We start from the raw sequence: 14,182 nt of genomic DNA, 5'->3' as shown, positions 1-14,182 counted from the left end.
ACTGATCTTTAAGTAAAACCAAAGTCCTAATGCACACATCAATCACATTCCCCTCAATCCATCGGGGCCCTTCTGGTTCCTGTATCTCCTTGTGTTGGTAGCGGTGTTCCTTCTACCTTTTGTTTTGGAAGGTACATCTTAACAGACAACAGTGAATCTGGTCTAAGAAATCTTGTAACTTCAGCAAGCATTCACTTTGCTCGTTGGAAGCAGATCTCGCAGAAACCGTTCCAGATGCAGCAGCCTTTCTATTATGAATAATGGGTATTCCTTCTTTTAATCTCGAGCTCACAAACTTATGTATTATTAGCACACTTGTGTTGGATGCTTACGATGTTGTAATGCACACAACGAAGAACAGAAACACAAACAGTTGGGCAGCGCATGTGGGATGAGCGCCTTTCTCGTTGCCTTCTCTACCTATTCTCTCTCACAGTCATCTCTTTCCTTTTACTGTATTATAACCAATGGATTCATGACGTGCAGGTGGTTGGACGCACTTCCTGCTTCGTTTCCTCCACTAATCCTTCTCTAAACGAAGCAAGTCCACCTAAAAGTGTCAAAGAAAAGAAACTTGAGATCCGTATTAGGTACAGAAGGGTGACAAGATCAAGAAAAGAGATGCATATTATGATGCCAAGATGGCCATGACATCTACAACACTTGTGCAGAACTTGTTAAGGTTTTTGAAGATCTTACAAAATATTTTATATCAAGTGCAAAATGTAAGTTATTATACATCTTCTGAAGTACCCAAATGATATGTTCAGCAAACTGCTGTTAGTCAACGAGCTTTGTTGTGTGACTCATCATCAACACTTTGACATTGCCCGACATATAAACTATGAGAAGAACTCCCAAATGTTTAAATCTAGTCAACTCCATGATCATGAAGTTTTGCTGCATTCAGCTCTCAGAGATGCAATCATTGACATGAATTTGATTTTTAGAACATTGATAACGTATAAGATGCATTTGACTTTCTATGTTGTTTAATCTAAATTATGTTTTGTGCATCATACGACTAATTAAATGGTCAAGAAATTAAGAAGCATGCATAGTAACATCTCAAGAGAGATTATTGCACACAAGAAAATCATGTCATGTGAAGAAAAGAACCGATGGTGTGACATAATGAAGTGAGTTCGGGAAGATATTACAATTGACAAAAGTCTTGCGTGCAAGACATATATAAAGACATTTGGATTTGCATTCTTAAAAAGGTATTATCTGCAGTGATACTACCAAGATGGATCGGACGATCATCGAATTTTTAGGTTCCTGAAGTACTATGATTTGTTGTATGCACAGTAATATGATTGGATCAAATAAAACCCGCTTCATCGGAAGTCAAAGCAACAGAAACAAAAAAAAAAAGAAAGGGAAATCTTAGAGCATTCAGGAGAACGCAAGACATTATAAATGACAAGTTACGAGGTGTAGAGCATCAAAATATTTTGAACTTGGAAATGGGATGTAGACGAAGGCTAAGAATCTGTGCGCATGGCCCTTCAGCTTTCCAAGGTGCACTTGCAAACAAAAGGCTTATCCATTTGGGTGACCTCAAGCAAAAGTAGTGCGACTTGGCCTTATTATAAGAAGGGACGGTGGGAGAAGTGGGAGGAAAACGAGAAGATCATGTGTGCACCCACCCACCAGTCCATCAAATTAGAAAGATTCACTCGGAGAGACCGGTGGATGACAAATATCCAACCAAGATTTGCAGAACAACTTGAAAGATGGCTTCTGCAAGCATTCATCTTCCGAGCACCACTACTCATTTATGTGGTTTAATTGGCTGCCGACATGACAGTTTGGTTGTGGCATATGCCAAGTTATATAGTAGTAGACTAGGCTTTGTGGACGGCACTTTGATGTGCACATCCATGCCTTACCCTATTAATGTTTTCTTTTCTTCAGATTTTTACGAGTTATGTCTTGTGAGAGGAGAAGAAGACATTGATCACACCAAAAGAATAAATCAGAGAATCAATAATAAAATAGTGAATATAAAACAATATTTATGTAGTTTGACACTTTTTATCCATATGAGCTTAAACTAAAAATCTTTTCTAGAATTAACCTAAAACTAAATCCAAGATTCTTTTTTACATTCTCTCACATAAACTCCAATAATTTCTCTCTCTCTCTCTCTCTCTCTTCATTTTTACAAAGGATAAATCATGAGATGATCCAAAGGTACTTTGCTTACAACCTCCTGTTGAGACCTAAAATTATATTGTATTTTCTTAGAACAATCAAGCTTTAATTTTCAAAATTTTCTTTCTTCTTATTGAAGTTTTTTCATAATTAAATTTCTTATCCTCCAAATGACATGATTCGAGGAACACATATTAACCACATCACATTAGGCAAACGATTCATAGATATCATCACACACAATATTGATGAAAGTATTGGTTGAGTGTCATTGTCAAGGTTAGGGTTTAGAAATAATTTAGATTGAAACATAAGAAACAAAAAATAAACACATAATCCGATTCAAATTTGAATTTAGATGAAATAGAAAAATCCCTGTTGTCATTACAGTAGCTTTTCATAGTTATAAGGTCAACCCGAGTCAAAATAACAATTACGTGGCAATAAAAGTTGTTTGACTGGGTGTTGACTTAGTGAGTCTCTATAGTATGGCCAACTAGTTTATTTAGTGGCACTCATTAAATCAATGTAAACAATATCTTGTGCATCTTTTCCTACTTACTGGAATGACGGGTGCGTGAGACCATTGGAAGGAATCACGTGGGATCAGCCATTTTGCCACACTTGGGTCGGGTAAATGTTTGGGTGCAATTGATGTTATTAGATTACATGCTGGTGTTTTAGTTCCATGCTCTCTTTAGGCCGATGCCACTTTCCCCGTCTCATCAGAAACGCCCCACTCCAAAAGATCTTTCTTTGACCTTCTCCTCGCTCTTTGGTGCCTTTGCTGGCTCTCGTCGGTGATCTCCGGCGAGCCCTCGACCGTGCCTCCCGCTTTGGACGCCTTCCGGGTGTGTCCGACGGGCCGGGGCGGCGGTGGAGCTGCGCCTGGGGGAAACTGCTGAGATTTGGAGAATGGGCCACGGCGAAGGGCGCCGGAGGTGGAGATCCGATCTGTGGTAGACTAAAGATCTGATCTTCCGTCGTTTCAGCTTGGTTTTTACGGGTTTTTAAGAGGGCTGGAAGGTGGAACCGGGCGACATGGAAATCAAGTTGCGACTGGGGTTACTTGCGGCGCTGCTTTTGGCGCTAGCAGCGGCTGCGGCGGAGGCGACGACGACAGAGAGGCGGCGGCGGCACGCGTACGCGGCGATGATGTACATGGGGACACCCAGAGACTACGAGTTCTACGTGGCGACGAGGGTGATGATGAGGTCCCTCGCGAGGCTCCACGTCGAGGCCGATCTCGTCGTCATCGCCTCCGTCGACGTCCCCGTCCGATGGGCCCAAACCTTGTGAGATCTCCGTTACTCCGGCGTCCTCTCCCCGACTCGATCTCCGCCTCTTCTTATGTTCTCTCTTTCGTGACATATTTTCATCATTTGACGGTGTTATTGTTAAAAGTTTATCCCCCGGTCTTTCCTACAGTGAGAATTTTTACCAAAAAGAAAGATTAGGCTCTTCAGAAATAACATCAAAAGATTGTGTGGTTTGATGGCCTTCAAATCATACACACTAATTTGTCTTTTCCGTTGATAGATATTACATGATAAAAAATTAGGTCTGTGTTCTTTGGTAGACAATAATTTCCTGCCTCGAGTAGGATAGAATCAACAGGCATAAGGGAAGAAGAATAGTAGTAGTAGTAGTAGTAGTAGTAGTAGTAGAAGCCATCGATTTGTGTTTTCTCCTTCAAAATTGTTCTTGCTGACTGGTCCTCTTTTATCTTTATTGTTGAAGAGTCAGGGTTGGTTTTTTGGTCATTCTGCTCGTTGCATTGCTTTCTATTTTTCTCACTTGGTAGTGACATGTCCTTGAGAGGATTGGTGTCCAAAAGCTTTGACTTTTCAGTCCTTTGAGAAAAAAAGTACTCGTTAGGAAAAGGAATTGTTCCGGGTATTGAGACCCCCTAATCTTCTCAAGAATAGCAGAAATACCAGATCTGGATTCATCGATTGAATCTACTGAAAAAAAAAAAAGGCCAAATTGCTCTCATTTGGGATTTCTTTATTGAACTTTAGAAATTGGTGTTGGCCTTATTTGATTGATTCAATACATGACCAGTGATGTATGAGGTTCCAATTTAATCTGGAGTTTCCATTTCTGAATTTGAAATTAATTCATGATTATTGATACACTCAGAGTTTACATTCTTTGACTTTCTACTATGCTGAATGTTCAATTGGAAAAATCCTGAGTTTCTTTTGTTAGACAAAAAGAACTACTGGAATTCAAATTGCATATATAAGTGATATTTTTCAGGTCGTATTGCATCAAAGATATATTTTATGGATGAGTTTTAAGTCTTTAAAGCTGCTTGTAATTTCTATTTGACCAGAGATGAAAATTTTCGGATGTGTTTTATGCCTTTAACCCTGTCAGCATGCTGTTTTTCTTTTTGTTTTCTCAAATGAACAATATATCATGTTCTGAGCGTAATCTGTTTAGTTAGTAGCATGCTTTGGAGCATTCTGTTATTCCACACTTTGGAAGTTAGAGCTGCAAAACTAATAGTTAAAGACTCAGTTTGGCCAAGTACTCTCTAGCAAATCGCACCTCACATTTGATGATTGGCATGATCAGGCAAGAGGAGGATGGGGTGAAGGTGATTAGAGTCGAGAACTTGAAGAACCCGTATGAAAATCAACAAAACTTCAACACCAGATTCAAGTTGACATTGAACAAACTTTATGCATGGAGTCTAATTTCGTATGATCGAGTTGTTATGCTCGACTCCGATAACATTTTCCTCCAACGTACCGATGAGCTTTTCCAATGCGGCCAATTTTGTGCTGTTTTCATCAACCCATGCATCTTTCATACTGGACTTTTCGTTCTTCAGGTACAACTGCTATGAAACTCAATCTCATTAGTGTCAACTCTTTTTTATTCTTGAATACGGTCTCTCCTGAACATGTGGGATATTGATGTTATCCTAGAGTCAATTGTAGAATTCATACTGCTGTTGGAAATTAGGATGAACTCTGAAATCCTTGTATGTTAGCAATTTACTGGAATGACAGAGTGCCTCATGTTTTATCACTAGTTTCTCAAGTCATAACTGATGTTTAGGATGATCCCGAAAGAACAGAGTTAATTCCACGTGCATACATGAGCATCATCATTTCCATCCATTTGCTTTCAACCGTTATGCCCGACAGGCTTTGGAAGAGTGCCCAATCAGTCAATTAGGTTAGAGTTACAATGGAAATGGTTGACTTCGAAGGGCAGATTGTCATTGTCTCTGATTATCTCAAGCAAATTGAACATGCCATATCATGAGCCTGATGACAAGTTATACCATTGAGTTCAGTACATACCAGTTCCAAGTCAGCAGAATTAAATCTTACTTTTTTGGATTATAACTTGTTTACAGTCTGCATTGACATGTGGTTGGGAACTTATTTTGAGCCCCAAAAATTTCGACTTAGAGGTGGGACATAATTTTGCCATATTATAACACTAAAATTCATATTGACTTAGCGTGTCATAAGGCATTTCAATGCTACAATAAATGTACATGTTATATCTCATAAGACTTGGTCGAGAAAAGATTATGTGTTGATAATATTCAGGTTTGTACAGTCCTTTTCAAAAAATATTGATAAATTAATAGGGCATTTAATTGTTTTTAAGATTTATCATGCACCGATTTGCAAATTGCATTTAGAAGAACAAATAATACAGACTTAAAAATTATTGGCTTTATCGTCTTTAGTTTTTCAACTACCCTCGTAAGTCAATAACAGAATTTGGTAAAGTTTTCTTGTGTAATCTTCGACAAAATTTGACCTGGAATATTATGAATTCAGGGAATTCTATCCAATGTATGACACTTCTGTATCTCATAGTAAATAAACATGAAGCAGCTCAAACCATGTACTGGAGTTTACTTAAGTTCAATACCACAGCTGAAAGCTATAAAATAATAATGTAACTTGAGATATCCAACTCTTGCTGAAAATTCATAAACCAAAAGAAACTGCAGCTGTTAATGTGTTTGGTACTGTATATGATGATCTAAGAATGCAGTATCCAAGCAGTTGTGTCAATGTTGGACAAGCAACTTTTAGAATTTTACTCTTACAAGTCTCCTTAAAGTCCAACATTCATAAGCGCTTTAGTGATTATGTATCATGTTCATATATGTGACTGGTTGATGAGTCATGATCATGACTAAGGGTATATCAAGATTTGATGCACATATTTGCTAATTGCATAACAAGGAGAAGATTAGCAGCCAGTTCTAATGGCATATCAGATCTTATTTATTTAAGAAGTAAAATATAGTGAGATTGCATCAGATATTTCGCAATGACTGCTTCGTTGTCTGCATCTATATTTGAAAAGAAGTCAGTGAAAAACTTCCATTTTTAGATATTGGCATTTTAAATTAAATTTCCACAAGCCTTTGCAAAGAATATCACAACAAAATTGGGACAATATGATTTATATCATGGTAGCCAGTTTTGTCTCTGGAGGATCTAAATTTATACATTTCTGTTCCATCCATCAATGAGTTTGTCCATTAGAAATCACTTGCAAAAACGTATATTCTAAGTTTGAATAGTAATTTTTATTTATCTGCCATGTCATGAAAGGAGAACTACAACTTTTCCTTTAAAGCATAATTCGATTGTGTTGATTGCCCTGTAGCCTTCAATGGATGTTTTCAAGAACATGCTTCATGAGCTAGAAACTGGACATGAGAACCCAGATGGTGCAGATCAAGGCTTCCTGGCAAGCTATTTTCCTGACTTGCTTGATCGTCCAATGTTCCATCCACCTACCAATGGTACCAAGCTTTATGGTACCTATCGCCTTCCTTTGGGATACCAGATGGATGCTTCATATTACTGTGAGTGCAAGAAGTGCTCTTTCTACACTAGTTCTGTTTCGTGTACTTTTCCTGCTTCCGTTTTTCTATGGTAAATCAATGCCTTTAAGTTTAAGATTTCTCTGTCACTGGGGTTTTGGTATATTGTATGGGTCTTGATGATTTTGTGCCTCAAGTAATAATGGCCATTTTCAACATCTGTGTCATTTGTTTCTATTGCAGATCTAAAGCTCCGATGGAGCATACCATGTGGACCAAATAGTGTGATCACATTCCCAAGTGCCCCATGGTTAAAACCTTGGTACTGGTGGTCTTGGCCTGTTTTACCATTGGGCCTTTCATGGCATGAGCGACGTCGAAAGAATCTCGGGTAAGTAAAAAAGAACTTGCAGCAGACCTACAATCTATAAACATAGTCTTGAAGTATCATGATAAAGCAAAATCTTTCTTTTGTTATGTCATTGATTTAATTACAATTTTCTATATGCCATGTGGAAAGGCCAATATTACCGTGACCTGAAATTATCGTGCATATTTCAAATATGATATCTGACATCTTGTTTTGGTTCCTGAACTTCTGTTGGGGAATGATATGTCGGGCAGGTATGGTTCAGAGCTACCAATATTGCTGATCCAAGCAGTGATGTATATTGGAATCATAGCAGTTACCCGGTTGGCACGACCAAGCTTGTCAAAGCTGTGTTATAATCGGCGTCCAGAGAAGATCATCGCAATATTGCATAGCACGCTCAAGGTAGCAGCATTGTGGTCCATATTCGCTGCATACACGGTACCTTTTTTCCTCATCCCACGTACAGTGCATCCACTCTTAGGTTGGCCCATTTATGTGCTCGGAGTTGCTTCTCTTTCTTCAATCGTTATCAATGTCTTCCTTCTGCCACCTCTACCGGTCCTCACAGTGTTACTGGGAATCTTGGGTTCACTGTTTGTGATGGCATTCCCTTGGTATTCTGATGGTGTTATTAGGGCTTTGGTGGTGTTTGCTTATGCCTTCAGCTGTGCTCCGTTCGCATGGGCATCTTTGATGAAAGTGATAGGCTCCTTGCAGAACCTACTTGAGAGGGAGGCCTTCTTTCCAAGACTGGGAGAGTCCCCACAACTGTCTGAGTTCAACAAACTGTATTAATCTGCACATACCACTGGCTTCAATGGAGATGATTAGATTAGCTAATCCTATTGATATCGATTTTGCGGTTCACTTGTATCACTGTGTGTGACAATATAATGGATGTATTCTAATACCATATAGAAGACAATTGATAAGTTGACCTAGGGTTCCTGCAGTGTCCAGGGAGATGTACACTTGCCATGTACTCTTAATCGTTTGCCTCCTGAATGTTACTTCAATTTGCAAAATGGCTGCCTCTGGTCTTGGCATTCACTGTTTTGAACGAGGGAGGGATTTTGTTCTAATGTTTGCCATGAGCTGTGTGCCCAACAGAGTCTTTGCACCAGAGAGAAGCATTGTTTGTGTTACCATTGTTTCTAAAAGACATTGTCACACTGCTCCACTAAAAGTTGATTGAATCAGGAAAAGGATAAGCATAAGATAGAAACAATGGTTCTTCTCACCCTGTGCCTCTGATCACTGAACTACTATGAAGAAGCAGTTCCTTTGCCACACCCTTCAACCTCCAAGATAGCCACCCAATTCAACTCACAAACAATCCAGCGAATCATGATGAGAAGCTGATTCGTAGAAGCCAGTGGGAGATGATGAATGATATGCAACTGTGGTAGAAATTTGCTAGAAATTCTCTCTAGATTTTCTCAGATATATAAGAAATATGAAATATAAATATAAAACTTAATAATCTTTTTTTTAAGAGAAGATCCCTTTTATAATGCTGATATTATTATTATTTTGTTAAGACTGTAGAGACGATAAAACTTTCATGCATTTACAATGTAACAATATTTAATTGGACAATTTAAACCGATAACATGCTGAATGTATTTTAATTATGCTTATTACACGCTAAAGTCTTTTGTATAAACCATTTATTATTTGATTCGTGACGATGTTTATTAGATATTAATGGAAAGACTCGTGGCCTCTCTTCGCCTGATGGTCGTCACAAGAACACCACGGGAGACTCGACAAAGGGGGCAGCAGCCTCACGAGAGGGCGCTCCAGAGTTGTGGAGAAGGCATCGACGGTGCGGTCGTCGAGGGAGCGAGATGGCCGCGGCTGCAGGGCGGCCGCCGTGCTTATTCTGTCAGATTGCACGGGGCTCCACCTCCACCGATCTCCACTACGCCGTCCGATCTCTCTTTATGCCATTCTATCCTAATTCGTCGCTGCTGTTGTTGTATTACTTTGTTGTTTCATTATGGGATAATGTTCTCCTCCTTTTATCGGTACAGGATGAGATGGTTGTCGCGTTCCGTGACATCAATCCGTCCGCCGTCAGGTGATTGCTCCTTGACTTTCTTTCCCCGCACAAAACTGTTTTTGGTTGACAATTCCTTAGAAAGATTTGAGCTTTGATAAACTGACGGTTCTGATGATTAATTCGAACAATCGAATACTGGTTTTAGAGCGATCTATATTATTCAGGCAGGCAGAATCTAATGATTTTGAATTTTCTCTTCTTGATTGATGCACGGTTTGTATCTCGCGTCTGCAAGTGATATTTTTGTCCGTGGATTTTTCCTTCTCTGAGATGAGATTTTTGCACACGTAAACCTTATATGTGAAGAATAGATTCACAAAAACTAAGCGGATAAATTTTATCTCCTTCAGTCCTTTAGTTGAAGAAAGAGATAGAAATGAGTTAATTTGGTCATGAGGTGCTATGTAAAATATAATTAGTTCGGCATTTGATATAATTTGGTAGGTATGATTATCTGCTACTGAACATGGTTATCTCGTCTTTAATAATCAGCTATAGAAGTTCATATTACAGAACTGGGAGGCACCGCATATGACGTTAACATGCCAAATGCTATAGCATAAGCGACTTGATTACTTTCAGCGCGGACATTGATTATGACATCAGTGATTCCTTTGACACCATTTGATCGAACACTGAAGCTCTTCACTTTAGCTTTTTTTGGGCCTCTGTTAATCTTGCATGTCTTCCCCCATAAAGGTTGTACATTCTGACAGAATGCTTAAGTAAAGGACTGCAGAATTTCTCTTCTTATAAACCTATCCTGCATCAGAATATGCATGCTTGAATATTGTGCAGCCCCATCTTCTATCTGACACTAGTTTTTTCATTAAATTGTTATAATTATATGAATTCAGATACAGGGGTAATCACAGAGGTTCTTGTGCTTCACTACGTGATTAACTATATATAAATTATTTTCTAACTTGGTTTTAGATAATTTACTTTGGAAGACCATAAGTACAAAATAAGGTTTTCATCATACATAGTCGTAGGTCCATCTACTAGCTGAAAAACTTCTGTCTATGAAGTTAGTAATGTCATGGCATGCACCTATGATATTTTTGTATGTGGTGCAATGAACATTAATGGACCACATTTTATCTGTTTACATTGTGACTTTTGGAGGAGAGTTTAACTCTTTTAGTATATATGCTCTCTTAGTTATTATTAGATCCAACCTTTAACAAGCACAAAACCTTTATGTACGAATTTTTCACCCTTCTTCTTAACTATTGAATTAGGCATTCTAAGATATTAAGCACTATATTTCTGTTGATCTTCTTTTGTTTATGTTGCAATTTGTCAGTGTAATATAAATCTTGCGTAGAAAGCATGATTTTCCTAGTACGGGTATTCTTTATTTCATTTAGTGGAAGCAGTTCTTCATCTAGGTGCTGTCTGGTTGTGTCAAGTAGACTTCTTGAAGTGATTGTTGTGGAAAGTTGATAAATTTCTCTCGGTTGTCCAAAGTTGAAATGAAACTTACTTCCGTGACTTTCAAGTTTTAGCTAAATGAAATAATCTGAAGTAGTGAAGCCCACTTCTAATAGGAATCAGGATTTCAAACTTACTCCATGAATGTAGCAAACATTTGATATATTAGAATCTCTGATGAGAGAGAATAAAAGAGCCATATTCTGAAAAGAAAGGATTTTATGCTATAGATGGTGTTATATTGGAAGATATATTATTGTAAGATGTGCATAGGAGATGTAACAAGCTTGCAAACCAATTGCTCTTTACAAATAACAGAGGGGGTGAACTCGCACACAGGGAGAACATTTGTCAAATATGAGGATACTTTCTCCTTGAAGATGGGTTCTGAAATCTGAACACTTGTCAAAGGCTGCCTTTTAGCGACCTCGTTTACTGATTGGAATGTGACACTTTATCTGTGTCAACTTTATGCTAGGTTTTAGACTTTAAATAGCATTAATTATTACATAAAGGGCATCTGTGTCTTTTTTTTAAACAAGTATTATCCTTAGCTGGATGCATTTGAGTGGAACCTGCGCAAGGCTCCAGAACTAATGGATAAAGGGGGAAGATGCAACATTTATGAGTTCTAATAACATGGTTATGGACTTACAATTACAAAAAAAAGTTGTGATTTTTCTTGTAAGTTCACATATTATACATATTTCTGCATAATATCTCTAGTATCATTGCCTGTTTCAATTTGTCATGCATTGCTACAAAGTCTAAATATTGTCTTCTGTCTCCATATCAGCAGTGTCATGAACTTTGTCAAAAATTTCATAGCAGCACTGTGACTTAGTTTGGAAGAATTCTTTCCATATAATTAAACTTCAATTTAGCCATGCTAACTTTCTGTTATTTAATCTTTTCTAGTAATACTTAATGGCTTCTATTTTTTTCTTTTATTTCTTACCAACTTCTCAACTATGACTAGTACTTATTAAATGTGTTTATGATATGTTTTGATGGTTGTTGCATATCTGGATTCCATTTCAAGTTTAGACCCATCATTTATGAGAATGCTCTTGGGCGTGCCTAATATGCTATCAATTGAAACCTATAAAGCTTTATGGATGTGTATGATTATTCTCTTGCTTTGAATCTATGCATCACTGTTTACTCTGGTTGGTTGTTTACTAGGCATTATCTGGTTATACCTGTTGAGCACATACCTACTGTCAAGCATCTCCAGAGAAAAACAGAAGATTATCATTTAGGTAAGATTCTTGGTTTATAGTGTTAAATATTGCAGAGAATGTTTAATGGAGACTTCTCAAAAGAACATACTCAATGGGGGACATTCAAGTGCAAAAAGTTGTCAGAATTCATATAATCTGCTGTATTTTATACAGTTAATCACATGTTGAACGTGGGGAAAACCCTTTTGGCCAGAGATGCACCTGAATCAATGTGTTCTAGGTATCATCTGAAAACATTGTACTTTATTTTAATTTTATTTTCCAGTACTTCCTTTTCCTAAAATATTTATTGTGATGTCCAATTTGGCTAGATTTTTTTTCAGAATCTTTTTGCCACTTTGGTTTGTGGCAAAAAAAGTGCAAGAAAGAGAACAGAGCCAAAACTGAACACAAGTGCTGATAACATAACCAATTGTCAGTTTTAGTACATTTATGCATTGCACAAGCAGTACTTGCCTGCTTAAATTTGAAAAAAGTTATGGCAGAGTTGATATCTTTATAGGAGATTAATATATAAGAATATTTGTCTTTATATAATGCTAAGCCTCCCATGATCAAGAAGGATGAATTTATGGTAATATCCATCTACAACACCCAGACCACTTTAATTATAAAATATGTAAATCAATGAATATGAATCAGTTTTTGATTCATTTATGGAAGGATGCAAATAAAGGAATCAACTGACTGAACAATCTGAATGAAGACTTGTGGTGACAATGGGTGAGAATCTTAGCAGGACTATTTTTCCTTTTTCTCAAATGACTTAACAAGAGAAAGCATTGTTTTGGAATATTGCTGATGCTGATTTAGCCACTGGATTAAGCTGTAGAGGTAGGTTGTCTAACTTTCAAGGGCGGGCCTTGATACAACCGTAAGATTGTTCCTTAATGACCTAAGAGACTAGAGTTCCAATCTCAGAAATAACATCTCTACGATAGAGGTAAGGGTATGGGTGCTTCCATTAATCCTCGTGCATTGGGTTTGTCCTTTTAGGTTAGATTGTCTAACTTTCTGTTATCTTTTGTAGGTGACAAAATTCAAGTTCTAGAGTTAGTAAGTGGCAACTGGAAAATAAATTTCCACAAAAGAAAAAATGAAAGCAGTTGTGTATCACAAGTCCAATTGAGTCCAAGGAGTTGATAAATGTCCCTCCTACTAACATAACCTAGAGTGCAAAGTATGGAGCCAAGTGGTGGATCAATTTTCTTTAAGGATGTTAACTCTATGATCTACATGTTAATTAATGAGAACACAATGTTGCTGATTTACTACAACTGAACATTGATTTGTAGTGCTGACATATTTCAAGTATATGGTGTTTCATGTATTTGAAGTTCTGTCTTGCAGATTTGGTTTCCATCAGCCCCCATTTAATAGTATTGATCATCTCCATCTTCACTGTCTGGCATTACCATTCACACCAAGGTATATCTATAAGTGCAGAACATACTTTCTTCAGTCTTCCTTTTACCAAATGTTTCTCACCATGTGCTAAGTAGTAGTAGTTTTTGCCATTAACAGGTGGAGACAAGTGAAATATACAACTCTGGGTCCTTTCTGGGGGTTCATAGAGGCTGAGAAATTATTGGACAAGATAAGGCCATTCTCGAAAGTGACCTCATAGTTGTGACATCAAATCATGTTAAAGGAGACTGTTTTGCTCACTTATTTATCTTTTATTTTTTTTGGCATTGAATTCCTCTGCAATATGCAATTGATTTTATCTGGTTAACTGTGCTGTCAATTATGAGCACTACACAAATAAAAGAATCATGTTAAATTTGTTATCTTATTGGCATTTCACTGTCAGTATGCAATCAATTCTTTATGAGTTATAATTTGATTATCTACTACTTTGACTTCTAGTAAATTTTATATTTTTGCTCAGTTCTAGTACGGCCAACATAGGAATGTTTATATCTAAGTTGTTGACTAAACAACCTAGCCTTCTTTTCTTGCTTCTCAGTTGGCCTTCGTCATACTGCACTTGCTTAAATTCCATTATGTGCTTCTGATATGGACTGTTTAGTGTCTTGAGGTGGAATCATGAGTGCCTAGTTTCAGAATGTGACCCTAATGATGTC

The 14,182-nt window shown here is 37.5% G+C and overlaps 2 protein-coding genes across 2 annotated transcripts; both read left to right on the top strand.

The window, feature by feature from the left end:
• The first annotated feature begins 2,869 nt into the window (after positions 1-2,869).
• Positions 2,870-8,374, top strand: LOC135612834 (putative glucuronosyltransferase PGSIP8). The gene is made up of 5 exons (XM_065109566.1): positions 2,870-3,455; positions 4,744-5,002; positions 6,817-7,018; positions 7,220-7,367; positions 7,601-8,374. The coding sequence occupies exons 1-5, from the start codon at positions 3,202-3,204 to the stop codon at positions 8,142-8,144; spliced, it is 1,407 nt and encodes a 468-aa protein (XP_064965638.1). The 5' UTR covers positions 2,870-3,201; the 3' UTR covers positions 8,145-8,374.
• Positions 8,375-9,072: 698 nt separating this feature from the next.
• LOC135612833 (bifunctional adenosine 5'-phosphosulfate phosphorylase/adenylylsulfatase HINT4-like) lies at positions 9,073-13,885 on the top strand. The gene is made up of 6 exons (XM_065109565.1): positions 9,073-9,280; positions 9,386-9,432; positions 12,037-12,113; positions 12,249-12,315; positions 13,446-13,523; positions 13,620-13,885. Exons 1-6 carry the CDS (start codon positions 9,200-9,202, stop codon positions 13,720-13,722), a joined length of 453 nt encoding a protein of 150 aa, XP_064965637.1. The 5' UTR covers positions 9,073-9,199; the 3' UTR covers positions 13,723-13,885.
• Positions 13,886-14,182: the final 297 nt, after the last annotated feature.

Source organism: Musa acuminata, chromosome BXJ2-5 (assembly GCF_036884655.1).
Source record: "Musa acuminata AAA Group cultivar baxijiao chromosome BXJ2-5, Cavendish_Baxijiao_AAA, whole genome shotgun sequence".
Lineage (NCBI taxonomy): Eukaryota > Viridiplantae > Streptophyta > Magnoliopsida > Zingiberales > Musaceae > Musa > Musa acuminata.
The sequence above is the reverse complement of the archived record's forward strand: the minus strand, read 5'-3'. Positions and strand labels throughout refer to the sequence as shown.

Coding starts and splice junctions, on each gene's coding strand:
- LOC135612834 (XM_065109566.1), top strand. CDS start 3,202: ATGGAAATCAAGTTGCGACTGGGGTTACTTGCGGCGCTGCTTTTGGCG. Junction 3,456..4,743: donor GTCCGATGGGCCCAAACCTT/GTGAGATCTCCG, acceptor TGGCATGATCAG/GCAAGAGGAGGATGGGGTGA. Junction 7,368..7,600: donor CGACGTCGAAAGAATCTCGG/GTAAGTAAAAAA, acceptor TATGTCGGGCAG/GTATGGTTCAGAGCTACCAA.
- LOC135612833 (XM_065109565.1), top strand. CDS start 9,200: ATGGCCGCGGCTGCAGGGCGGCCGCCGTGCTTATTCTGTCAGATTGCA. Junction 12,316..13,445: donor CCTGAATCAATGTGTTCTAG/GTATCATCTGAA, acceptor TCTGTCTTGCAG/ATTTGGTTTCCATCAGCCCC. Junction 13,524..13,619: donor GCATTACCATTCACACCAAG/GTATATCTATAA, acceptor TGCCATTAACAG/GTGGAGACAAGTGAAATATA.